At 48.2% G+C, this 26524-nt stretch overlaps 1 protein-coding gene across 9 annotated transcripts in view; it reads left to right on the top strand.

Annotated features, from left to right (window-relative positions):
* The window catches only part of LOC144111045 (receptor-type tyrosine-protein phosphatase mu-like), a 392283-nt gene that overhangs the window by 263724 nt on the left and 102035 nt on the right, over nt 1–26524 (top strand). For all 9 annotated transcript variants that reach the window (XM_077644146.1, XM_077644150.1, XM_077644144.1 and 6 more), the window contains 2 exons: nt 19556–19699; nt 22686–22785. In XM_077644146.1, the coding sequence (XP_077500272.1) occupies nt 19556–19699; nt 22686–22785 (244 nt within the window). The remainder of the gene's footprint in view (nt 1–19555; nt 19700–22685; nt 22786–26524) is intronic.

The following is a 26524-nucleotide window of genomic DNA, read 5'->3' as shown; positions in this document are numbered from 1 at the left end:
CTCAGGTGAGCATTGTCTATCCCCATCCAGCCGATAACGCTCGCCCTCTTTTCTACGTGGTCGATCCTGTGCATCTCTTGAAGTGCATTAGGAACAATTGGATTAACCAGAAAAACCCTGGAACATGCCTCTATTTCCCTGAAATGGACTTGAGTGGAGCAATGCCCGAAGGGCCTCCTCGTATGAAAGCTGCTTCTTTCGCAGCTGTGCGGCAGCTTTATTCTTCAGAGAAGACGTCGCTTGTGAAGGCTGCTTACAGACTGAACGCAAAAGCCGTGAATCCAACCTCAATGGAGCGGCAAAATGTAAAGCTCGCTCTCGACGTCATTAATCAGTTTGTTTCAAATGCCCTCAGGACACATGGTTCCGCGTTCAAGATTCCTCAAGCTGAGTCGACTGCTCTTTTCATTGACGTTATCCTCACATGGTGGCAAATAGTCAATGTTAAGACCCCTTGCAAAGGCCAGAGGCTAAGGGACAGCATGCAAGACCCTGTAAGGTCTGTTGATGACACACAGTTAGCTTTCCTGAGCGGCGTTGTGGACTGGTTGGACGCTTGGGCAAGAATAAACATCACCAGTGGCTCGCTGACGAAAGAGACTCACAGTGCTTTGCGACTGACATGCTATTCTCTGGTAGAACTCTCGCGCTACTGCTTAGAAGAACTTCACTTCAAGTACGTACTGCTGGGCAAATTTCAGACGGATGCGCTAGAAGACCGGTTCGGCCGTTACCGCCAGCTGGCAGGATCACAGTACCACATTTCCGTGCGTCAGCTCTACGAATGTGAGAAGAAGCTTCGTCTTCAAAAACTTTTGACATTTCCACGCGAGGAAACAGAGTTTGAAGACGTAAGTGAGGATCTTGTCCCATGCAACTTTTCTGTGGCTGTCAGCGACGACGATATTACACACGCCCACTCTGACATGGATGCTATTGTCTACATTGCAGGATACGCTGCTCATGCTGCTTTAAAGAAGCTTTCATGTTCTGCTTGCTTCAGCACATTGGTGATTGAAAATCGAGAGATCGAAGCGGAAAATACTGCCATGATAGCTAACCTGTCGAGAGGAGGGCTGAAGTTTCCCCAGCCATGCACAGTTCACATGGTACTGATGACTAAACTAGTTGCAGAGAAGTTGTCTTTTGGAGCAACCGCGGAAGATTTTCTCTCCTGTAGAAATCAACGTGGTGTCGTGATTTCACAGACGATTTCCCTCCTGGACGAACACGACATTGAGACATGTGAAAATGGCCACACTGCACAAACTCTCCTGCGCTTGGTAGTACGCGTTGCAACCAACGTTGTTCTAAACAACTTTTGCAAACTAAGAAATGATGCCATACAAGACAATGCGCAGCAGAAGGCCGCAGCCCGGAAAGCAGCAACGCTTAAGAAGAAGTAAGTTTTATTCCCAAGCAATAAAAATGCTTTGCGCACACTTCATTGCTGGTGTCTCGTCGTTTTTTATTGTAAGGGTCAGATTAGCTGTACAAATACTCAACAGCGCAACATTATTGTGAGTGTCATTATTGCTGTGTGTGAAAGCTTTAAGCAAAACACAATACAGAATAAAACTAACACAATGCGCAGTAGACGGTGTTTTTTTTTTCAATGTTCACGAACTTCTACTTTAACAACTAGATATACGCATGTGCGGTCTGTGCGGATGGATTTTACCGCACGGCAGACATCATGTACGTGATAGAACCTAATAATTAGATGATTAATTGAAATTAACTAATCAATTTTTTATTATAATGACCAATAATGCGAAATTGGCGGCCGTATGCTAAATTGTTTATTATAAAAAACTGTATTAGCAGCTCGAACTTTCTTGACAATAAGGTGTTCTGCAATAAAAAAAATATATAAAGCAGATAAAATGATAGCCTAAGGCGCGCACAAACTAGCGAATTTCTTTTCTGCAGCAACGACAAAAATGAAAATGAAGGAATCACTTATAAGGCAGCTACGTACGGCAGTACCCGAATAGTGCAGACGGGCGCGGCGCGCTGAAATCGCGGAGCGCGGGGCCTGCACGGTCCCTTGGCGTGACGTCACGCGGCCGGTGGAGAGGCCTTAGCATTGAGAGGGTGTTGGTTGAGCCCCAGCTTTCACAGCTGCTGTGAGGTCATATCACGTGGTGCGCCGATGTGGGTCAAGTGGTAGCTACGCGGCCGCGCGCGGCGCAGCAAGGAAAAGTTCGGTTGTGCGGCTAGTATGCTTCGCATAAATGAAATATTGTTGACATAAGACGAAGCAGATACAATTATGCGGGAAGCGCCGGTCGTACGGACGCGAACCGTTTCCCAAGCAGGCGATATAGAATCAGCGGCGCTTAATTGTTGCAGTGTTATCACAGTGTGTAAAAAAGTAAAATTACAATATGTGAGCAATACTACGTAATATTTAAGATATGGAGAGCCCACCTTGCGTTTTATGCCACGCAAACGAGCAGTACTGTTTGCGCACAGCTATGTAAACAACCCCAGCGCGGGGCTGCAGTTGTCGCAATCGTCGCATTCCAGGCCACAATGCGCGCGCACAGCAAACGCTAAATGATGTACAATTATTCTCAAGCACTTATTTAGACGGTGGCGACTATTCATCGGTGCGGGCAGCGAAAGCATTCGAGTCACTTAGGGTTTTCCAAGCGGCTTGGTTCCTGCACAAGGGTTCGACTTACAAATGCACACATGCAGTGGGGAAGTAGCCTCAATAGGCACTTTTCTCTCCTCATTTTGTGCCTCAAGATTACTATAGTGCCATCTTTCGATAATTTGAGTTTAATTATCGAGACGATGACTAGCGGACTAGAAATTGGTAGCCAGCTACTAAACGCTGCGGCTTTCACGGCGCACATCGGCGAAGGCATGCGCGGCACGTGCCGCTTTTCACATACGGGAGCACGTGACTGCTCGAAAGAGACCAAGCTCATAACACAAAAATAACATGTTTCTGAGCGTAAATAATGAAGCAGGGGTCCATCAATTTCGGTTTCCTCAAAATCACAAAACGGGCGCCACGACCAAGTCCGCTTTCCCTAGGATCACTCAGCTCGCGTACTAAGCTGAAGGCTTCCAAAAAGAAAACACGGAGAATGTATTTTACTTTGATAAGCTAAAAAATAAAACTTTTCGAGCGACCGCCATCTACGGTTTACATGCAAGCACCTTAACAGCGCGCAGCAGACGACGCGGGGCGGGTATGCCCCTGTGACGACAGCGATTAGAGGTTGCCAGACCAGCAAGCAGTTCGCAGATGAAACGGAAAGAACTCGTTTCAAAAATATTTACCGCACAGAATCGACTGAAACTTCGAGGAATTTTAATTTAACGAGTTGAAAATTAAATGCGATAAGCAGGGTATGCGTGAAAGTAGGCTGTCATGGCCCGTTTAAGGCGTGGCCGAGGTTTCCATCGAGATGTCGAGATGTGAGTTTTACTGCGCCCTTTCTTTTCTCTAAAGCCAATTTTTCGTATTAAAATTGTGACGCAACGGTTGCAACAGGGCAGAAAACTGAGCTAGTTGGTATACGTTCATTATGAAAAGGCGAGGCGCTAACAAACTACACAGTGGTGACACAGCGCTTACTCGTTTTTACAGGAATTTTTATTCAGAGGCTTGTATATACACAACAAAAACCAAAACAAACCCCGAGTAATCGCACGCCACATGCCGATATCTCGATGTGAAAGAAAAAGATTAACACGCGGTTTTCAATCGTTCATTCAAAAAAAAAAAACTTATCTCTCCATCAGACAAGCCAACTGAAGGGTCACTTGCACATGTATGCCCCGTTTCCGCGATATGGTAGACTTCAACTATCTCCAGCGTTACACGATCTCGGTGACGAAAAAGAACACACGTTTTGGAAAAAAATGGGAGAACATTTCTTCTTGCGCTTGCTGAAGTCACGACAATGAAGAACCATGTTGTTTGAATTGTTACCTCTTTCTCCGGCATGCTCCATCAGCCGCTCATTCAAACAACGACCACTTTGGCCTATGTACACTTTTCCGCACGACGTGAGGACTTTGTACATTGTGGCCACTTTGCACGCAGCGTACGGTGATGTCTGACAGGACATCCTCCTTTTCTTTTCTTTGCGCCCACCTCCGCCTTATAGCGTGAATCGCATGGCATAACGCTGGCAGTTTTTTGGGAGCTGAAAACATGACACGATTGCCACACCTGCCAGTAACTTTCTTAATCCCGTGTGAAATTCGATGCACATACGGCACTACCACGGGTTTGCTGTGTTCTTTTTTGTCGTTTTTTTCCCTGGCGCTTTACCTAGCGAATAACCTTCTTTTTGAAAGAACGATTGAAAACCGCGTGTTCATCTTTTTCTTGCACATCGGTCAGCATGTGGCGTGCGATTATTCGGGGTTTGTTTTTGTTTTTGTTGTATATATAGAAGCCTCTGAATAAAAAGTCTCGTAGTTGCGAGTAAGCGCTGTGACCCCAATGTGTCGTTGTTTGCTAGCGCCTGGTTTTTTTATAATGAACGCAACGGTTCTTAGTGCCGTAGTACCACGTAACGAAAAATCGGACATAATGAACAAGACCAGATATAACGAACTGTCGTAATATGTCGTAACCGTAAATTGCCGAAGTGGTGTGCCAGTCAAAGGCAGCAGCAGCAAGAAATGCAATGCTTTCTTATTTCTCTTTTGAAGCCGGCTTCAGTGCCCTGGTAATGTTTTTTATGAGTGTGGTTGGGCACCGACTTGTGATGTAGATTGTTGACTGTATTCATACAACGGACTAGTGTCGTGCTTTTCGGTCATAGCTTGCGCATGTAAATACATTATCGTCATCCGAGGTGAGTGCTCTCCAGGACGCTCTGTGTCGCCCAGCTCTCCCTGCAGGTGAAACAAGTGTGGAATGCCAACAACGCCGCAGAGGGTTGTCTCGGTGTTTTCCCGATCCGTCACGCCCACCTTAGTTCATGTTAAGGACCCCCCAACGGTTTAGGAGGCAGCGGTCGCCTCTGGCGTCAATTGCTTCCACCGCACGTGTACGCATCGGTACCGTTGCTCCAGCTCGGAAGTGAACCTGGCGCCTGGCTTGCGGAGGCGAAGAGCGGCGACGGATAATGGCGAACGCAAACACAAGACGATCGGCAAGCACTTTCTCTGCAATCATTAAAGAAACAACAAGAGCGCTTTCAATGCTCGCTGTAAGGAGAGCCATAGGAGACGGCACTCGCGCGACTGCCATGGAATATACCCTCACTCAATTTCAATTTCAACAGTTACGTTACCCAGGCCTCACAGCCATCATTCGTCAAGGTGGTTTTAAGCTCGGGAAACAGCAAAAAAGTCTGTCGGGCCTAGGTCAGGAGAACACGGTGCATGGGTCACAACGGGAGTGTGATGTTTTGCAAGATAGCTGTGGGCAAGGAGCGACGCGTTGTCATGATGCAACATCCAAGTCTGCTGTTTCCACTATTCAGGTCTCTTGTGCACCGCATCGCTCAGAGACGCTATAATTCCCTTGTAGACTTCTTTGTTTACCATCTGATCATGTGGTACAAACTCCTGATGGACAATGCCTTTGCAGCCAGAAAAAAACAACCAACATCACCTTTATCTTTTAACGACTCATGCGTGTTTTTTTTTTCTTTTTTTGACGAGGAGACCCTTTGCCCCACCTATGCGGCGACTGCAGCTTCGTTTCAATATCATAGCCATAAACCCACGTCTCACCACTTGTTATAGTGTTCTGAAGGAAGTTGCATTGTCATGGCGGTGGCAAGCAGTTCCTGGCTCATTTCCACACGGGTATGTTTGTAATCATCAGTCAGCAAACGCGATAGGAATTTTGCTCTGACACGACGCAGCTAAAATTCTTCACTCAAAATTTTGTGGCATGATCCTGCACTGATATCCACTTCGCCAGCTACTTCTCGAACAGTTAAACGTCGATTTTCACGAATCGCAGCATGAACTCTCTCGTCATAGTCTTCATGCGTCTCTTGACGTGGAAGTTCGTCCAGGCTTGGGATGGTCACCGACCGACATTCTGTCGCATTCAAACGCTTAAACCGCTCATAGTACTGAGTGCGACTCATACAGTCCTCCCCGTACGCTTGGCTAAACAAGTAAAATGTCTCTGTGAAAGGTTTGCACAGTTTGTATTCAAATTTCACTCACACATGTTGTTCTTCAAGCTCTTTCATTGTCACTCTTGACAAGAAAACTGCTACAGCAAGAAAATCGCTAAAGACCAAGCAGAAGAAATTCAAGGAAAACCAAGAAAAACAAAGTAAATAAATGCCCCTGATGGCTGGCATGTTCGCTTGGCTGCGCTCGTTGGCTGCCGATACTCTGTTTCTTCTATCCACTCCTCTGTATCTTCTTCTTCTCCCCATCCTAACACATTTCTCTCCTCTCACTCGGGGTACATCAGTGGAGCGGGAGAGGTTGCTCTTTGTAACCTCACACTATATTATATCACTCTGGCACTATAATCCGACGAACAGCTTGTGCACGTGCTCAACTAACGGTCAGAGCGAAACGCGAACAAATGGAACCCCTATACATGCCCTATACATGCGCTCAGTAACCTATGCGCTCCCTCTGCTGTTTGGTGCACAATTTAAAAAGTTCCATTTCTTTTCGAACACACCTCGTATGCATACGGCTTTGTAAACCTTATCAACGGACTTACACGCACAACGCTGTCTTCAAAAACTGCAATCAATATATTTCCAGTCGAAAAAAAAACAACAGAATTTATATTGCAGGAGAGAAATTTTTGTTCTGCTACAGACCTTTCTCTTGTCGCAACAAAACATTCTGGTGCAACTGCAGAACGTTCTGTTGCAAGTACAGAACACAGAAGGCACGCTACAGACTGTTCTGTAGCGACAGCAGAAGTTTCGATCGCGCGAGAGAAACGCCGAAATTTTGTTGCGCCAAATGAAACCCCGAGTGCAACAAATGTAGCCATGAGCGTTAGCTTCATCGCGTATACTTGTAAGTTCTCCCAGCTAAAAGAAATCAGTGTTTAGAAAAACAAAAGTTTCTGCTCAATTGAATTGAAGCGATGAATTCTTAGGCATTGCGTAAATTAGGGGCTAGTATTTTTCGTTCCTCTTACATCTTTAATAATTATTCAGCATTAATAAACATTGTAAGCGTAGCTTTAAACAATAGGAAAGCTATCCATTACCCCCAAAATGGTGCACCTATGTAAAGTGACGACTAGTACTTTTGTTCGTCTAATATTTAGTCGCAATAAATAACTTTTGTAACGGGGGGTTTGTTACGAGGTACTGGGGCGACGGGAACGGCAACGGCAGCAGTCTGGGATCAGATCGGCAAAAGACACACAAGCGTAGCGCTGGCAAAAACTCTCGAGAACACTGTCACCTCGTCTTCGTCTTTTCAAATCATCAGACGCATCTTCTTCTTTAGCCTTACAATCACCCCGGGGACAAGAGGAGCCATCCTGGCGACTTAGGATGATGGCAAGACGGCGGGGTCGTAGTAGGGCTTGAGGCGCTGGACATGAACGGTCTCCCGTCCTCGGCGGCGGAGATCAGGAGACGGCGTGAGGGGTTCCACGATATAATTAACCGGAGAGGTGTGCTCCAGCACACGGTAGGGACCATGGTACTTCGCAAGAAATTTTGAGGAGAGACCGGGAGTTCCTGAAGGGATCCAGAGCCACACAAGTGCACCAGAAGTGTAGTTCGGTGGGGTTTGGTCTTGGTCGAGGCGGGAGCGCTGGCGATGCTGGGTGTCAGTGGTGAGTGACCGGGCAATTTGGCGGCAGGCTTCGGCGTGTTGCGCGGCGTCGGAAACAGGCCGATATTCGGATTCATCAGGGCGGTAAGGGAGGATAGTGTCGATAGTAGCAGAGGGTTGGCGGCCGTAAAGTAGGAAGAAAGGAGAGAATCCGGTGGTAGACTGCGTAGCGGTATTGTACGCATAAGTAACGTACGGAAGGACGAGATCCCAATTCGTGTGGTCAGAAGCGACGTACTTGGAGAGCATGTCTCCGAGTGTGCGGTTAAATCGCTCAGTGAGGCCATTGGTCTGCGGATGATAGGCGGTGGTAGTTCGGTGAATCGTGTTGCACTCTTTGAGAAGCGCCTTCACCACCTCAGATAAGAACACGCGGCCTCGGTCACTGAGCAGTTCACGAGGTGCACCGTGGCGAAGGATGAATCGGTGCAAAATGAAGGAGGCGACGTCCGTCGCTGTGGCAGCCGGAAGGGCAGCAGTTTCGGCATATCGTGTAAGGTGATCCACCGCTACTATAGCCCAACGGTTGCCGTCTGCAGTGTATGGAAGCGGACCGTATAAATCAATGCCAACGCGGTCGAACGGGCGTGGAGGGCATGGTAACGGCTGCAGCTCAGCAGCAGAACGATGGGGAGGTGTCTTGCGACGTTGGCAGGGAATGCATGCGCGCACGTACTTCATGATAAAGGTGTACATTCCGCGCCAGTAGTAGCGCAGCCGTATGCGGGTGTACGTCTTGAAAACGCCCGCGTGGCCGCTGTGGGGGGCAGCATGGAAGTATGCGCATATCTCCGAGCGTAAGTGACGTGGAATAACGAGCAGCCACTTGCGACCTTCGGAGTTGTAGTTACGGCGATAAAGTAGGGTGTCACGGATCGCAAAATGGGCAGCTTGGCGGCGGAGCGCACGTGACGGTGAAGCAGCCGTCGGGTTGGCGAGAAAGTCGAGAAGGGAAGCGATCCAGGGATCCATGCGTTGCGCTGAAGGCATGTCGCCGAGGCGAAGCAAGGGCAGAGAAGCGTCGGAGGTGGAAAGGCTGGCGATCTCGGCTGGAAGGGGGCAGCGTGACAGTGCATCGGCGTCTTGATGCTTGCGGCCGGTGCGATACACGACGCGGATATCATATTCTTGCAAGCGAAGGGCCCACCTAGCGAGGCGGCCGGAGGGGTCTTTCAGGTTGCAAAGCCAACAGAGCGCATGGTGGTCGGTCACAACGTCAAAAGGGCGCACATAAATGTACGGTCGAAACTTCGCGAGGGCCCATACAATCGCCAAACACTCTTTTTCAGTTACGGAGTAGTTGCGTTCTGCTGGTGTGAGTGTGCGGCTAGCATAAGCAACGACGTATTCGTCAAAGCCAGGTTTTCGTTGGGCGAGGACAGCGCCGAGGCCAACACCGCTGGCGTCCGTGTGAACTTCGGTAGGAGCGGCCGAGTCGAAATGGCGCAGAATGGGCGGCGCCGTGAGGAGACGGCGCAAGGTGGTGTATGCGTCGTCGCACGCTGGAGACCACAGTGATAAATCCGCACTTCCAGACAGCAGTTGAGTCAAAGGCGCAGCAATGGACGCAAAGTTGCGAATAAACCGGCGGAAATATGAGCACAAACCCAGGAAGCTGCGCAGGTCTTTGATGGAGGTAGGTTTGGGAAAGTCAACCACAGCACGAAGTTTCGCTGGGTCGGGACTGACGCCCTGCTTAGAGACAACATGACCTAAGATGGTTAATTGACGAGCGGCAAAACGGCATTTTTTTAAGTTCAGCTGCAGGCCGGCGTCAGAGAGTCAGGTCAAGACGTGCTTCAAACGGGGGAGGTGGGTGTCAAAGTCCGGGGAAAAGACCACAATGTCGTCGAGGTAGCAAAGGCATGTCTTCCACTTAAGTCCGCGCAAAATGGTGTCCATCATCCTCTCAAAAGTCGCGGGGGCGTTACAAAGACCGAAGGGCATCACCGTAAATTCATACAAGCCATCCGGTGTCACAAAGGCGGTTTTGGGGCGATCGGCTTCTTTCATAGGAACTTGCCAGTACCCGGAACGCAAATCAAGAGATGAAAAGAGTTCGGCCCCTTGCAAAGAGTCCAGAGCGTCGTCTGTGCGCGGGAGGGGATAGACATCTTTGCGCGTAATCTTATTAAGGCGGCGGTAATCTACACAGAAGCGTATGGAGCCATCCTTCTTTTTGACGAGCACCACAGGCGACGCCCATGGGCTGCTTGAGGGCTGAATGACGCCGCTCTGGAGCATCTTGTCGACTTGGTCTTCAATAACTTGGCGCTCGGCGACAGACACACGATAGGGACGTTGTCGCAGCGGTGCGTGGTCACCTGTGTCGATGGCATGGTTGACAGTGGAAGTTTGGCCCAAGGAACTTTGATGTGAGTCAAATGATGAGCGAAACTGATTAAGTAAAGTGAGAAGCTGTGCCCTTTGCGGCGCTGGAAGGTTGTCGTCGATGGAGCGAAGGAATGCTTCGGTTGAGGAGGGATCGGGCGCAGCAGTAGGTGGGCTGAGTGCGGCTATGGAGAGGTGCGGCGCGTCGTCCGTCTCTTCGCGGATGAGCAGAGACGCGAATGGTTGTACCGTGCCGAGACATTCACCTAGGCGCAAGGCTTATTTAATTAACTCCCTTGAATCAGTCCAAAATCGTGCTGCGCGTTTCATCTCCAGAAACTATGACCGTCACTCAAGCGTCACAAACATTAAATTATCGCTCTCTCTTTGTACCTTGCAATCACGAAGATTAATTGCCCTAATCTGCTTATTTCACAAGATAGTCTATAGCAGTAATCTTTCGACTCTCCCTCTTGCCCAACCTCACCGCACCTCGCGCCGTTTAAACAACCATCTCAGCTTCAAACGCCTTTCAGGTAAAACCGTTGCATTCAATTCATCCGCTTTGCCGCAGGCTATTGTTCACTGGAATGGTCTTCCGGAACACATCGTCAATATTCGTGATCCAGCTTCTTTTAGGACCGAAATAACAGCCATTTTTTCTAATTACTGACGCGTCAATAACTATTGTATAATGATGTTCTTACTGTTTAATGAGTACTAACAGTCAATCAGCATTATATAATCGTGTCATTCATGCTCCTGTTATTACCCCTATTTATGTAATCCCCCCCTCACACAATACTCCATGCTTGGAGCCTGTGAGGCAACGTGAATAAATAAATAAATAAATAGAATGGGTTAGACACGAACAGTACGGAGAGGCCAGCGGATATAGTCAGTACAGCGTATGGCAGAGGCAGACACTTGCGGTGCAGAAAGATAGGGGACGGAGTGAAGAGGACAGTGTCGTCGCGAAGAGGGCCGCAAGAGAGGGGTACGAGGACTGAAGAGCAGGGAGGCAGGTCAATGTCTTCGGCAACTAGGGCCTTAACACAGGCACCAGGAGGGGCAGTGTCCAAGACAGCTTCGGGCAGGTGAGAGAACTCGACTTCAGCTCGAGCACAATCGATGATAGCAGCATGGCGCGATAGGAAATCCCAGCCCAGGATAACAGCATGAGAACAGCAGGGCAGTACGACGAATTCGACGGCATAAATGGTCCCCTGGATTACAACGCGAGTGGTACACGCTGCTGACGGCTGGATGTTCTGAGCGCTGGCGGTGCGCAGTGAGAGTCCAGCAATTGGCGTCCTTACTTTTCTTAAAGAACTACACAGCTTTGCGTCCATGACGGAAACGGCAGCACCAGTGTCGACAAGCGCCATGACAGAAACGCCGTCGACGGAAATTTCAATGAGGTTAGCGGCTGACGGATGAGGCCTTTCGAAGTTCGTTGTGGACGCAGTTCTCGCCTCAGGAACTGCGGCGCCTAGTTTTCCTCCTGGTTAGCGGTGGGGCGACGTCGCATAGGCGAAATAGACCGGCGTCGTGGAGAAGAGGGCCGGCGGCTGGAGAGGGTAGAACGGTCCGGCGAGGAAGTACGACTTTGCGGCGGCGCAGCTGGTACAGAGTACTGACTCGGTGGGGGCCAGTACCCAGGAGCTTGGGGAGGAATTTCCGCGTCCGGGAGACGACGGCGGCAATGCCGAGCTACATGACCTGGGAGACCACAAAAGAAGCAAATCGGCCGATTGTCCGTTGTGCGCCAGGAATCGCTGACCCTTGGAGTAGGTCGTCGGTAAGCCACTGGCCCTCGCAAATGCGCCGGAGGCGCACTATAGATTGGCGGCTGCGGTCTTGCTACGACATCGGCATATGTCACTGGAGCCGCGACAGGAGGCGGTCTCGCGACGGCTTCGGCATATGTGAGCGGAGCCGCCACAGGTTGTGGTCTGGCGACAACGTCAGCGTATGTCAGCGGAACCGTGACAGGTGGTGACGGATGAGCCGGTGGAAGAGCCTCAGCAACTTGCTCTTGAATTGTATGTCGGAGCGCTGGAGTCAGATATGATGGTCGGTCGTGAGCGCTCGGCAGAAAGGAAAGTTGACGTGCCACTTCTTCCCGCACGAAGTCTTTAATCTGCTGTAGCAGCGAGGGGTCAGGAGCAGGCGTGAGCCCAGCGAGCGACTCAACCTGCTGGCCGCTGGCGTGTCAGAATCCGCTGCTTGCGCAACTGCTCAAAGCTTTGACACAGCGTGACGACTTCAGCAACGGTACGCAAGTCGCGCGCTAGAAGCATCTGAAAAGCGTCGTCATCGATGCCTTTCAAGATGTGTTGGATCTTGTCGGCTTCCGACATACGAGCGTTGACCCGCTTGCACAAGTCGACGACATCTTCAATGTAGCTAGTGAAGCTTTCACTAGCCTGCTGAGATTGTTCACGCAATCGCTGTTCGGCTCGGAGTTGCCTGACAGCCGGTCGACCAAATACGTCTGCAAATTTAGTCTTAAAAATGGACCAGGTTTGAATATCTGCCTCATGGTTGCGATACCAGAGGTTAGCCACACCGGCGAGATAAAAGATGACGTTGTTTAGCTTCGTCACATCGTCCCATTTGTTGTATACGCTCACCCGCTCGTACGATGTGAGCCAATCTTCCACATCGTTCTCGTCAGTCCCGCTGAAAATGGTCGGGTCCCGTTGACGAAGAGAGCCGGCACAGATGACAGCCTGGCCCACTTGTACGGCCTGGTGTTGGACGTCCTCAGGCATCGTGCGCGCCGGGAGAGCACGACTACGGAGCTCCAGGGCCGATGTTTTTACCCCGCACCTCCACCAAATGTAACGGGGGGTTTGTTACGAGGTACTGGGGCGACGGGAACGGCAACAGCAGCAGTCTGGGATCAGATCGGCAAAAGACACACAAGCGTAGCGCTGGCAAAAACTCTCGAGAACACTGTCACCTCGTCTTCGTCTTTTCAAATCATCAGACGCATCTTCTTCTTTAGCCTTACACTTTTTGAATATGGGTGATCGGAAAAGGTCGAGCGCCACAGAGATAGTCGGACTCAGGTGCTTGCGACAAGGTGATTTTAGCGTACCACTTTTTATTTCGCGAAAATGAAAGCCCGCGAAAATTAAGAATACCGCCTGACAGCGTGTTCCGTGCATATCAATGCGCCAGAGCTGCAGTGATCTTTTCCGCAACTTGGTAAACCGCTACCAGCCTAGCGCTCTCTCCTTTGTCAACGACAGAGCTTCGCGTTGCTATAGTTCAGAGAGCGTGAAGGACTGTGCGCCGTCATCAGATGATGGTGCATTTCTAAGCCATATTTGAAATAATATATTTGACAATTTATTAAATAGAGGAAACGAAAAAATGCTAGCCAATACGTTACATACCTTCGAACAACTTTCACTTTATCTTCATTCGAAGGAACGCTAGCTTTCTTAATTTTTGGAATCTTTGGATCAAAGATCAGCGCACTCTTTCATAGTTATTTGTTCGCAGCTCCTTACAGGCTTCGATAATTGGGCGCATTTTTGCGATTGTGCGCATTTCCATAAGCGTATCGGAAAAACGCTTGTGCGCATCTCCAATATTGCAACGGGTAGAAATATATATTTACAGAATAGGATTAATATATGCAGAGAGAGGCAGCAGAGGAGCCATAGAATAAGGGCCAGCGCCCGAGTACACTTCGTCCTCCTCGTCCACCACATACATAAGCACCATGTTTCGTCATCTTTGTCCAAGCCTACGGCCGTAATAATATATAGCTTATTAGGAACCATAGAAAACATCTGGGCGGCGCCAAACGACTTTGATGGAAATGTTTGGCGGGGATGGGAATGTTTCAAGGGCACAGCGTTCAGCAGATTCCATCCGCGACAGTCACTGAGGTAGAGGCGCCCATTGGCGTGCCCTGATGTTGCCGGTAAAAACAGCCATGGAAGACGAAATTAGGGTTGTTTAGGCAAAACTGTAACAGCCTGTGGAGATCCTTTGCGCTAAAGAATTGTCAGCTTCAAGGGCCGCAGAGCAAACTTGTATGATCAGGTCAACTGGAACGCATGTGAGCAACGACTTGACGTCAAACGAAACTACGTGTTCGTCATTCATTGTCCAGTGATGCGTTTCTTGCCTTCTTGATGAAGTCAGTCGAGTTGCGTACGTATGTCGAGCCGAGACCAACAAGTGGCCTGAGGATCCGATGAAGGCAGCTGGATAAACTGTGAAGTGGAGAACGACTGAAGTCTACGATGGGACGCATCGGCATGCCAGGTTTGTGCTCCTTGGGAAGCCCGTAAAGAGCGGGGGCGGAACCATTCGAGCACAACAACTTGAAGCAAAGTGCCTTGTGGGTAGGAGGAACAAATTTGAACACGTCAGAAAGAAGGTTTTGTAATGCGTGCTGCACCTTTGCTGTCGGGTCCTGGTCGAGACGGGAGTAGGTGGCGTCATCTTGCGTTAGGCTTTGCATTTTACTTATGTAGTCCGTTCGATCCAGAAGGACTGCGGTGTTTCTTTGTCTACTGAAAATATAACCAGATCCATGTAATTGCGAAGGCTGTTCACAACTTATCGTTGTTTAGTGGTCAGTGGGGACATGCACTGCTGCAGGCGGTACTTGGAGAGGACGCTGACAGCACGAGTCCTTGCTTCATCTCGGCGCGAAGGTTCAACTTGGTTAACCGCGTTTTCCACAGCGCACACAAGTTTTTTTGACACCCAGGCTAGGTGCAGTGTTTAAATCTGTTCACCCGGCCACTCAAAAGATATCTGTTGCCACAACCTTGTTCGAACAAGCAGAACGCATATGCAGTTTTCGTGAAGACCGGGCAGTAGAGTTTGATGCTGTTAGGCAAGAACTCGAGCGCAATGGTTACCCAGCTGCTTTTATGACATCCGTAGAAAAGCAGTTATCTTGGCCGACACGTGAAGCTCCCGTGCCGTCCCCTCTGAAACGTGCCGCTGTTCCGTACACACCCGGAATAAGCGAAACCTTGGCGCGCATTCTGCGCACATTCCACGTTCATGTTACCCATGTCCCCACAAGAAAACTACGGCATGCGTTGGATAGCTTTAAAGACGTTCTCGCTGGCGTTGTTTACAGTGTCCCGTACCCCTGTTGTGACGCGTCTACATCGGCGAGACTGGTGATTTTAAAAGGAGCCTAAAAGAAGATTGTAATGATGTTTAAAAATGAAAAGTGAACTGTAATGCTATCGCCAAACACTCCGTATCAACCGGCCACGATATCGACCGGGATAGGACACACGTGCCGGCAACTGAAAAGAATGTGTACCGTCGCCTTCACCTCCAACCGTTATTCATTCAAGCGACTAATCGCACCCTGAACCGCAACACTGGAAATCTAGCCCCTGTATACGCACGCTCCCTGCGCCCTCTTTTCAAGCGTATTTAGTACCGATGCACTACCTTCTTTTTGTTGTTAACAAGGCTCCCGTACGGGAGCAGAAAGGTCTTTTTGTGTTTTTTGTTCTTCCTTTTTGGTCGGCGTCCCTCTTTTTAAGTTTTATTATAATAAGGTTTTCGTGATAGTAAATAAACTATTTATTTCTTTATTTACATTTCCTGCAGCGCCGTGAAGGCATAATTGCAGGGGAATACAAACATACAATTTTCAAAGATACATCTTACAGCATGCGACACGGGCTCAACCTCTGGTGCAAAAAAAAGTTATGTAAAATGTAAAGGATTGTCGATGTGAAATCACATCAGTCAAAGTAAAGAAATGGAGAAAGTGAAATATGAAGAGCGGGAAAGAGTATCCAAGTACATAAAGCAAATCAGAGGTCTGACAACAGTGCACGAAACTTTGTCTCGGACTGGATTTCGATCAGAGAGTGAGGCAGCTTGTTCCATACATTGTTGGTATGTGAAAAAAAAAAGAGCGTTTGTAGGCATCAGTACGACATGTCATTTCGCGTATCTTTCATTCGTGGTCGCATCTTTTTCAGTTTGGCTTCTGCAAAAGCAAATCAACTGAACTTGCATTACTCCAACAAAAGGAATATATAATAAAGCAACTTGAAAACAATGCTATTGTCATTGGTGTTGTTTGTGGACTTCTCAAGGGCTTTTGACCTGGTAAATCATAAAATCTTACTAAACAAATTACACTACTATGGTATCCGAGGAAAAGCACTCTCATTGTTAAGTTCTTATTTGTCGTTTAGACAGCAAGTGGTGTACATGAATGGTATACGGTCTGAACCGAAGCCGCTCTTCTGCGGTGTCCCCCAAGGCAGTACGCTAGGGCCTCTACTCTTCAATATTTACCTAAACGATATTGTCAACATTAGCGATAATACAAAGTTTTTCATCTATGCTGACGATACGAGCGTATTTTTTTCGGGTGAAAATGTTCATGAACTTATCAAACAATGTAATGCCACAATGAAAGCCCTTGAGGTCTGGTCTGCAGTTAACCTGATGCAAATAAACGAGAGTAAGACCAAAGCTGTCATATTTAGGCCGAAAAATAAAGTTATCCCACCGCACGATAATATTATATTAAACTCGCGGGCTGTAGAAATTGTTGAGCGGTTTAAATGCCTTGGGGTCATATTTTCTGCCAGTATGTCATGGGATTATCATGTCAATTATATCTTGAAAAAAATAGCTCAAATCACTGGTGTTATAGGCCGTCTAAAATACATACTTCCCACAAAAACTAAGATGGTGGTATACAATTCAATATTCAACTCGCATTTAAACTATTGCCAGTTGGTGTGGGGCACTACAACATTCACTAACCTTGAACGTATTCATTTAATGCAAAAAAGATATCTCCGAAATGCATATAATTTACCGTTCCGACATCCAAGTGCAGCTTTCTTTTGTCATTCCAGAGTTATTAAAGCACATAATCTTTATAAATATCGCCTCAGTGTTACTTTTAAAACAGAAATCAAGAAGAATGTAACAAATCTTAAAAATTTAGCAGAACTAAGGAAAAAAGAATCAGTCTATCCAACAAGACGTGGCGAAGAATGGACAGTGCCAACACCTCGGCTAAATCTTGGTAGGGAATGCCTTCAGTACACACTTCCATCTCTTCTAAATAGGTATATCCACATTAACCTCGATTTGTTTTCTTTTTCACGTCGTGAACTACATAATTTGTTTTTGAATAACATTGTTTAAGTTTCATTATGTATACATATTGCTGTTTCGTGTATTCTCCGGTGCTTTCTTGATGTGCTTGTTTTTTTTTAAATTGTATAAACTCTTGTGTTGCCTCCCTGTCAATAATTAGGATTGTAGACTCGTCAAGCTGCCCAAGGGCAGCTTTTTTCTACGATTCCTCCATCTGTAGTGCTAGATGGGAAATAAACTTTGATTTGATCTTCTTGATACAAAATGTGGTGGGAGCACATAAGTGTTAAAGTTAATGGCAGTTTCGTTGCAGTAAATCCGGTAGAGAAGTTATAACTTATTCGCAAATGGCGCTTTTCCAGTGAGTCCTGCAGTTCAACCCCAGCTTGATGCAGCTACTACGGACATTAAAAGAATATTTGTTTGTGATAAATCGCGTAGCACGATTCTGTACACGCTCCAGCATAGCACAATGGGTCCCGATTTGAGGATCCCAGACTGCGCAGTCGTACTCCATAATAGGTCTGATGTTTGTGAAATACAAAATTTCATTAACCCTCTGAGGAGCATGTCGGCAATTCCTCTTTAAGAAGTTCAACATTCTTGCTGCCTTTGACGATATATATTCGATTTGTTTTTTCCAAGTCAGGTCACAGAAGAATAAACACCACGATATTTATGATAGGTTATTTTAGTTAAAGGTTCGTTGTTTAAAAGGTAGTCAGACAAAATTGTAGTGCGCCTGCACGTAAAGAAATACAATAACAATTTGCAGTATTCAAACACATCTTCCATTTATCACACCAGAGTTGAATGTGGTCCAAGTTTTGCTGAAGATTATCTGAGTCACATGGTGCTTTAATAGACACAGTCGTCTGCGTATAGCCTCACCTCGCAAGTCACACTATCCACTATGTCATTGACATAGATTAAGAACAGTAAGGGCTCCAACACAGATCCCTGCGGGACACCAGAAGTGACCGCTGCAGTGTTTGATAAGCACCCATTTACTAAGGCGTTGCTTGCGGCCTTGCAGGTAATCTTTAATCCGTTGAAACAATTTGCTTTGTATGCCAAGAAACGATAGCTTATGGATAACAGGACATGGGAAACTGTGTCGAAGGCCTTTTTAAAGTCTAAAAATACGCAGTCTACCTGCTCGCGGCTGTCGAAAGCAGAGAAAGTTTCATGACTGAATTCAGTTAATTGGGTTATGCATGAGCGGCCAGACCTGAAACAATGTTTGGAGTCAGTGAGGGATTTATTGCTTTCGAGGTGTTTCACCATGGAACTGTCAATGATGTGCTCCATTAATTTGCGACAAATACAAGGGAGATAACCCTGTAGTTAGCGACACTATTGTTTAAGGCATCTAACAGCAGCTAAACAGCTTATTTATGACGCACTATTTTTGTTTGCACTCAACTATTGCCATTAAATCTGGTCATCTGCATCAAAAGAAAACATTCTGAAACTCAAAACCTGTCAGAAGCATGTCTTTTGTGTCATCGCTAATATTCCATGTCATGCGCATACTTGTGATTGTTTCTTTCACTACCTCTTTTCACGGAATTGATCTACCTTTTTCATCTCACTTGTACATATTGCTCGTCCCTTGTAATCAGTTTCTTGAATTTGATAAGCCTTTTACCCCTGAGTTATACTACAACACACGTCGAAATGTCCCATGGGTGATACCTCAGTGTCGTGCAGAGTGCAGTTTCCAGTCCATCTATCAAGCTACCGTGCTCCTAAGTAACCCTGCACTCACTGATACCTGCCCGGGGCAGTTGCCAAAACGAGCAGTTCATGCATATCTCATTATGCATGAATTTTTTGCATATTTGTGTTCTTGGTCTGAGCACCCTAGGGCAACCATCTCTACTGATTGCTGGCAGGGACTGCCGACTGGTAAATATTTTTGCTGCCCTAGTTTGTGCGTCTTTCCCGGCAACAAGCTCAGCGCAACAGGAGGCGATCACAAGGGAACGCCTCGTGTCTCCCTTCTGTTTTCACAGTATACGTATTGCGCGGCGCTGTTCCCGACTTTTCGCGTCAGTGTTCGACAATACCATTTGTTGGCCGAGTTGGTGCTCAAGATAATCCATAACAGCGTGACAGACAGGAGAGAGAAGAGAGGACACAACACAGCGCTCTGTGTTGTGTCCTCTCTTCTCTGTCCCGTCTGTCGCGCTGTTATGGATTATCGCGTCAGTGTGTCCGGCGATCTTTGAGCTACGTGATCGCTGCCTTGCCGACTTCACGAGTGCACGCGTAGATATGTCGTTGTACGAGAATAGACGCAGCGTTCTTTTCCCTCCCGCACCAGGAGCAGTACGAGTTCGTGCACGAGGCGCTGCTGGAGCGGCTGTTCGGCGAGCCGACGCGGCAGCCGCAGGGCAAACTGGCCGCCTACTTCAGCCGCCTCAATCAGGAGAAGCCGGCCGGCTCCGACCTCGAGCTCCAGTACGAGGTGCGAGCAGGTGCACCCTGTGCTTTCACGACGCCGGCCTTCCCGAGCCACACGTAGCGTGCATGTTAGACCGCTGCGCCAGTAAAGTCTGCCCTGAAGCTCCGCCCACATTCACGAGCGCCGAACAGAATTTCTCTGTGAAAACAGCAGATTTCCAAAGCTTTTCTTGACATCTTGAGAGGGAAACAACTTGAAGGATAAGAATAGGGTGGTTCTCTCAGATCATGAATGGCAGTTTACAAGTGTCCTCGAAAAGAAAAGTATATAACGGCTCTTTTTTTCTCATGGGCTCGGGCAGGGCATGTAATGCGAAGGCAAGGTACCGCTGGTCCTTAAGGGTAACGGCGTGGATTCCAAGGGAAGGCAAGCGTAGCAGGGGGCGGCAGAAAGCTAGGAGGGTGGATGAGATTAACAAGTTTGCGGGAACAGGATGGCCGCAGCTGGCAGAAGACAGGGTTAATTGGAGAGACATGGGAGAGGCATTTGCCCTGCAGTGGGCGTAGGCAGGCTGATGATGAACCTCATGAATTTTGGTGTCTCTGTCTTGTTTGACACAGTGAAACATTAAAAAGCTGATTTGATCACTTTGGTAATTGGTCAGCTCAGTAATAGAGTACGGTGCGGACCGTAGACCATTGTTACCGATTGCTGTTTTTTGCTTTCAACTTGTATCTTAGTATAGATTTCTCATCCTCAGCCTGTAAGCTCGACGAATACGCCAGATTTGTTTTCCGTCAGTATGAGTCCACGCATTATTATAATTTGTATGCGTACTCGTCTCCTACCGTGACTGTGTACACTTACTGCTGCCCCTGCAGCGCAAGCAATTTAACATTGTCCAATGTATTTCTTGCTGAGACATCTCAGCGTTCAAACAACCGCCGTAAAATGCGAAAAAGGGCAAATAGGCGCTTGTATTTCACAATAAATAGGAAGTTATAGATGTGGGCGTGTTGGTTTTTAGGATTAGGCAAATATATCTCTAATAATAGGCACATATTCTTGACATCAGACGTGTATAAGCTGCTCATCGTCTCTCTGAGCCTCTCCTTCCCCAAGGAGCGGCTAACGATGGTTCTAAAATCACATGGCTTCCTTAAATGCTTCCTTTAGCTAAGGGAGCACAGAGGGCGGCTCACTTGAGGTAGGGAAACCGTAGAGACTTAGGAGAGGTAAAGAAACGCAGCGCAACTTCAAGACAGCGACGAAGAAAAGGCGCCTCACACCACAACGCTGCAGAGACGAACCTGGGAGTGCATTGCTTAAAGTTTCCCCCTCAATCCTGTGAGCCTTTCTTTCATGAGTGCACTGTTCTAGCGAGAAATCGACGTCAGATCAGTCGTGAAATTGTAGATGCTGCCCACATTTTGAAGCTAGGCGAAGACTCTGTTAGCTCTCCCTTGATTACTCTAACAAAACGTGAAATAAATTATTTTAGCCAGATGCCATTTGAGTAATTCGGTCGTGCTGGCTCTTAAAGGTCTTGGGCCGCTGATTTCCCCTGTTATCCCTTCATTCGCCACTTCTGACCGTGTTGTATTTTTTAAATTTTTCCTGAATTTTTACCTTATAGCTCCCTTTGTTGCGCTTTTAGTGCATCTTGTTTTTATAATGTTCTCAGCTGCTTTCATGGTTCATCTGTTGCCATGTGCCGCGTAGCGATTTCACCCGTTTGCTCTTTGATTGCATTTTCGTTTGTGCGCAGATGCAGCACTGTTATCTCTTGCCTTTTTTCGTCTCTTTGTTATCTTGTGCGCCTAGCAGACTCAGCAGCTGTTCCCCACGTTTCACCACACAATGAAAGAAAGATTTTGCGCCTAACACACACCACACACAGAAAGAAGACGACACCACGGGCGCCCGTGGTGTCGTCTTTTTTCTGTGTGTGGTGTGTGTTAGGCGCAAAATCTTTCTTTTTAGTATGCAACACCAACTAGCCCAGCAGTTAACTCTCCTAAAGTATATTTCACCACACACGCTTCCTACATATATGTACCGCTCTTTCCGCAATAAAAAAAAACTATTTGAGGTCAGCGCTGTGGTGTCCGTTATTTCTTCGTCTCTGCCTTAAAGTTACGCTGTATTTTTTTACCTCTCATGAAGCACCAGCTAGCCCGATCAGCCATGCTTGCAAACTTAGAAACCGCCACACTAAGGTAGACGCTTCGCGAGAGCAAAAATATTATTAGTGCGTAAGCACTAATCCGAGCGGCACTATATTCCAAACCGCAGCAAAATTGTCCGTTGTCTGTTCCCTCGTCTGTGCGGAGCTCTGTCCCGCGGGACAGCACTCTCATCGTCGTCGCCTCCGTAGCACAAATCCGCACTGAATCGAATGCACTAACGCTCTATCTATAGTTGCTACGCCAGTGACGTTTAATGTGCGCGGAAATGTGGCCACGTTGAAGAGAAATCGGCAAAAGAATTTCCCTATAACTTTCCACGTCATTTCTATGACGGGTTTTCACCAGAGCTCCGGGGCCACGCTTGTGATCTCGCTGCGTAGAGCGGATGAGTGCGCAGAATGAGAGGCGAACGTTCGAGAGTATTGGCATTCTTACATAAGCTCGGCGCGCTGCTTTAGTCGCTCGCCCAGTGGCGCCGAAACAGCGCTGCGCGAGGAAGCAATGAACCAATCGTGGCCGGCGAAGAAGGCACGTCACCAGGCGCAGTTGCACGAAGCCGCGAGGGGTGTCGATCGCCACGTGTACTTGGCTTTTACGCCGCTTTCTGTCGTGTCAAAACTTTATTTCTGGTAAAATATACTTGGGTGCATATTTCCTATCACGGGACGGTGTAGACCCGAGCGGCGCCGCGTTTCTCGCTGGGCTGTTGTGTGCAACCAGCGCTGGAGTAGCGGAAGCGGCAGCGGAACTGGTTTGCAACAGCCCAGATGAGTTCGACTGCCTTTCTTTTTTGAGGTGGCTGCTGACAAGGCCGTCTTTGCCTTGGCGCCCACGAGGACCGTTTCTCTCTCTCTGCGCAGAGGCTGAAGCAGCTGTCGCCGCCACTGCCTCCGGAGAAGTGCAAGTTCGCTCTCACCAATGAGAACCGGCTCAAGAACCGCTGCATCGAGATCCTGCCCGGTGCGTGTACCACGCCAGAATCTTTCTTCGGGGAGATGGATATTGGCGCTTGTTGTGGAAAGAACATCAGTTTTTAGCTCGAAAGGGCTACTTTCCTGGCAGAGCTGAAAAACCCGAGGTATATGGGAACCTTTGATCTTTGACGGGACAGTGGCGGTGGCCTTGAGCAATTGCTCCGTCAACGCGCGGTAGCAGCCGGCGGCTCGCTAAGCGCGGAAGGGGGGTGAGAGTGGAGGAGGTTGCCTTTTCCCACATGTTCCCTTTTCCGATCAACACGCCACTGTTGCTATACTGTTGCTCCAGGAAACGGACTCTTCGCGTTGCGTCGCCGGCGCGCTCCGCCGTCCCCGCTCCCGACGCAAGGGAGTCATCGAGGGATCGGAATCACGCGAGTAACCACGCGGCGGCAACTGACGCGCGCTGCTCGTGCTGTGTCTTCATGCGGTTGCCTTTGAGGCGGTGTTGCCTCAAGCGCTGTCGCACGTCCTACTCGGTTTAACTACGTTAGAACCCTACGTATTTTTTCTATAGCCCTGCCCCTTTCACCTGTTCTGTAATGCCTTTCTTGACGGATCGATCAAGGTGCCCACCCACTGTAAAAGAGAGTACTTATAGGTCAACACCCTGTTTACAAACATAAGGGGCGGTCGCGCTAGCCGGAGATATAGTCTGCGCAGTCGTCTGTTGCGGTGCGCGGTTTGTTTTCGTTCGCTTATGCCGCTTGAAAACTGCTTTTCATGTGAGGCTGTCTTTGCTGTCTAGTTTGAATGTATCTGTGAGCAAATATCCGCATGTCGGGCTGCACAAGAAGCATGTGCGATTCGGAATTCTCAAACTGAATGACCGTATGGTGCGGCATGAGAACACCCATTTATCGCAGCATCTGTGTGACAATGCATGATTTCTCGTGCTCTTCTCAAAGGTACTTGGCAGTGGTTAACGAACAACCGCCTTTCTAGATGCATGTTCATGACGAAGTAACTGTGAAAAACTTCTGTTTACATGCATTTTATGGGCTGTACCCCCCGTTCTTACCCCAAGCCGGCGCCTGCAGCGCCACCGCTTATTGCTTGGTCTAAATACCCTATAAATTCATAAATTCGGCAGGTAGGAGGAGGCTTCTGCGTGGCAACCCTGCATTCCAGCAGGCGCCATATTGTTTGGAGGGCCACAACTAAAGGTCCAAGTTATGGGCAGCTTTTGAAGCAGTAGCAGCTAGTCTCCTTTCCGCAAGCTGTGCCGTAAGCTGATCATGGCCCACAAGGAACACTGGCTCGATTTGCAAGGCGCGAGTGCTCGCTGCATGGCGTCACGAGGTGGAGGTGAGGCGGGTGTGCATTGCCAACATGCGCGGAGGAAACGAAAGCGTGCACCTCCATATTCCCTAATACGAACCACACCAGCAGCAACGGTGACATGAAAACACGTGTTCAGAGAAAAAACGCAGCGCACAAAAGGACGAACACTGAGAAAGACAGGCATATAGAGCGTATTTATGTCTGTAATTCAAGTCCTTTTTCCTCTACGCTTTTTTTATCTCAATAATGAACCAACGAGCCCAAGCATCTGCCCCTCTGAACACATATTGTGGGGGCAACCTTGGTGCAATTGACATTTGCCTGTCTCGCAAAGAGGTCTCTTTTTTTTCAGTGTGCAGGTTTCCTCAGTTCAAGTGGCGACGCGGATATGGTGGCTCTAATTTATGGCATATAGAAGCACATATGTACATTGAATTTTTTATTCCACTGCAGGAACCACGCATTGACATTGTTACGGTTGAAATGGGGTTATTAGAGGTGAGAAACTCGGGAGGTGGCAGTTATGCGAAGCTACACGAAATGTCCCTCGCGCCCTTCAACTTCCCCCTCTCTCCACATAGTGGCAGCGCGACTCGACAGTGGGTGAAGTGTGTTTGCGAGGACTGCGCAAAGCATCTTGCAAAATTCGTCTGCTAGGTACTCCAGGTCTTTCACTGCTTTTTTGCGCCGACGCGGTGGCTCAGCAGTTATGGTGCTCGGCTGCTGACCTGAAAGACGCGGGTCCCTTCCCGACCGCGGAAGTTGGCGAAATGCTAGACGCCAGTGTGCGGTGCTATGTGATCGCACTAAAGAACCCCAAATGATCAAAATTTTCCAGAGCCTTGCACTACAGGGCTGTACAGGGCTACATGCATTTATAGGGTGAGTCGCTTTGGGGCGTTAAAACTCATAAGCCATCCGAAACTAAACCAACACAAACAGAATGAAACAAACCAAACCAACCATTTTTATCGGTTTAATTGTACTACGGCTCGCAATTTTTGCTAAAATAAAGCAGAGTCGAAGTCGCGTCGTTCCTGCGATGATGAAGTACATTCAGCGATGCTGCAGGACAAATAAATTAGAACACCTGCGATATCAACGCAGCAGTTGCGATGAACCAAGCGCGAATACAGGAAAGTTGGGACCAGAAATAGCGGTAGCAGACAATTTTCCCCTGATCCCTTGCGCTGGCTAGGGAAGCGCACCTCACACATTTCCCCGGGGGCAGACAAAGCTCTGCCTCTCGCTATGCGATGGCAGCGCTTGAAGCGAACCAAGTTGGCGACTTTCGTTTCGAGGGAGCGGCCGTTGCGTGCCGTAACTTTGGCGATGACGCAATTGGCGTCGCTCAGCACGCCGAAAGGAAAGGGCCCGTGGACAAAAGCTACTGGCATGAACCTCGGCTGCGCAATGGCGTCCAAAGCCAAATTAAGTTCCCTTGCGTCGAGGGAAACGAGGCCAGACTTGGCATTCCTTGCATCGCCACGACACTTCGTGCACGACTCGTACTCGGATGCGATGCTATCCATCCGGATGTCGACGCAGGCAGTCACTCTCCCCAAAGTCCTAGGGTTTAGAGATAACAATTGTCATTTAAATAAATCTGCAGCGCAAGTCAGCAAAAGGCGATTGGGCGATTGGTGGCTCAAAAGCAGAGCGGTGACATAAAGATAGAATTGCAGGACTGAAAGTGTGTTTAAAAAAAATGACCAATTTTAAGACCAATTTATAACATGATTAAATAAAATTAGAAAAAATCCGAGCGTGGTGGCAACTGCCACCACCCCGTTTCAAAGGGAACGCTCCTACCTTTCATCCAACCATCCGCCAAAGTTGCTTCCATCCAACGTGTTGCCAACCGCCTCGGTGGATTTTGTTGGCAAGCCAGATGGTTCATGACTGAATACTAAGCACATCGACAAGACAAATGCCTAGGCGGGAGAAAGTCGCTGGACAGACGCTAAATTTCATTTTGCTTCACTTGCAGACCAGTCCTGCGAATTGAGGGGGAAAAAAGAGTCTGTGCACATAAAGACAGTACAGAAAGTCCAGAAAAATAATTGCCGTCGCAGACGAATGGCCGGAACATTGGCTACCTGTTCTTAATGTGGCACGCTTCTAGCACCTCTCGTGCGATTGGTTTTCACTTTTTAGCCCAGTTCGAAAATAAAACCGTTCTGACCCGTCTTCCTTTTCCGCGCTGTAGAATCTTGTCCGTGTTCGAGTTTGGGTATCCCCTTTTGATTTAGCAGCTATTAAGTGACGCTTTTGAACCTACCGACCTTTTTGAAAAATGCAGCTTATCGGGCCTCACTTGATGCCATCGCATTTCATTTTTACGCGGCAGCGTTAAGGAGCTCGTCTCGTAGAAAATCTGTCGTCGTCGGCGTCGTTGACCGTGAACGGAGAACTACGAAAAATACCGGGAGAAACAACCC

The sequence above is a fragment of the Amblyomma americanum genome, chromosome 11 (assembly GCF_052857255.1).
Source record: "Amblyomma americanum isolate KBUSLIRL-KWMA chromosome 11, ASM5285725v1, whole genome shotgun sequence".
Taxonomy (NCBI): Eukaryota; Metazoa; Arthropoda; class Arachnida; order Ixodida; family Ixodidae; genus Amblyomma; species Amblyomma americanum.
This window is presented reverse-complemented; position numbering and strand designations above follow the sequence as displayed.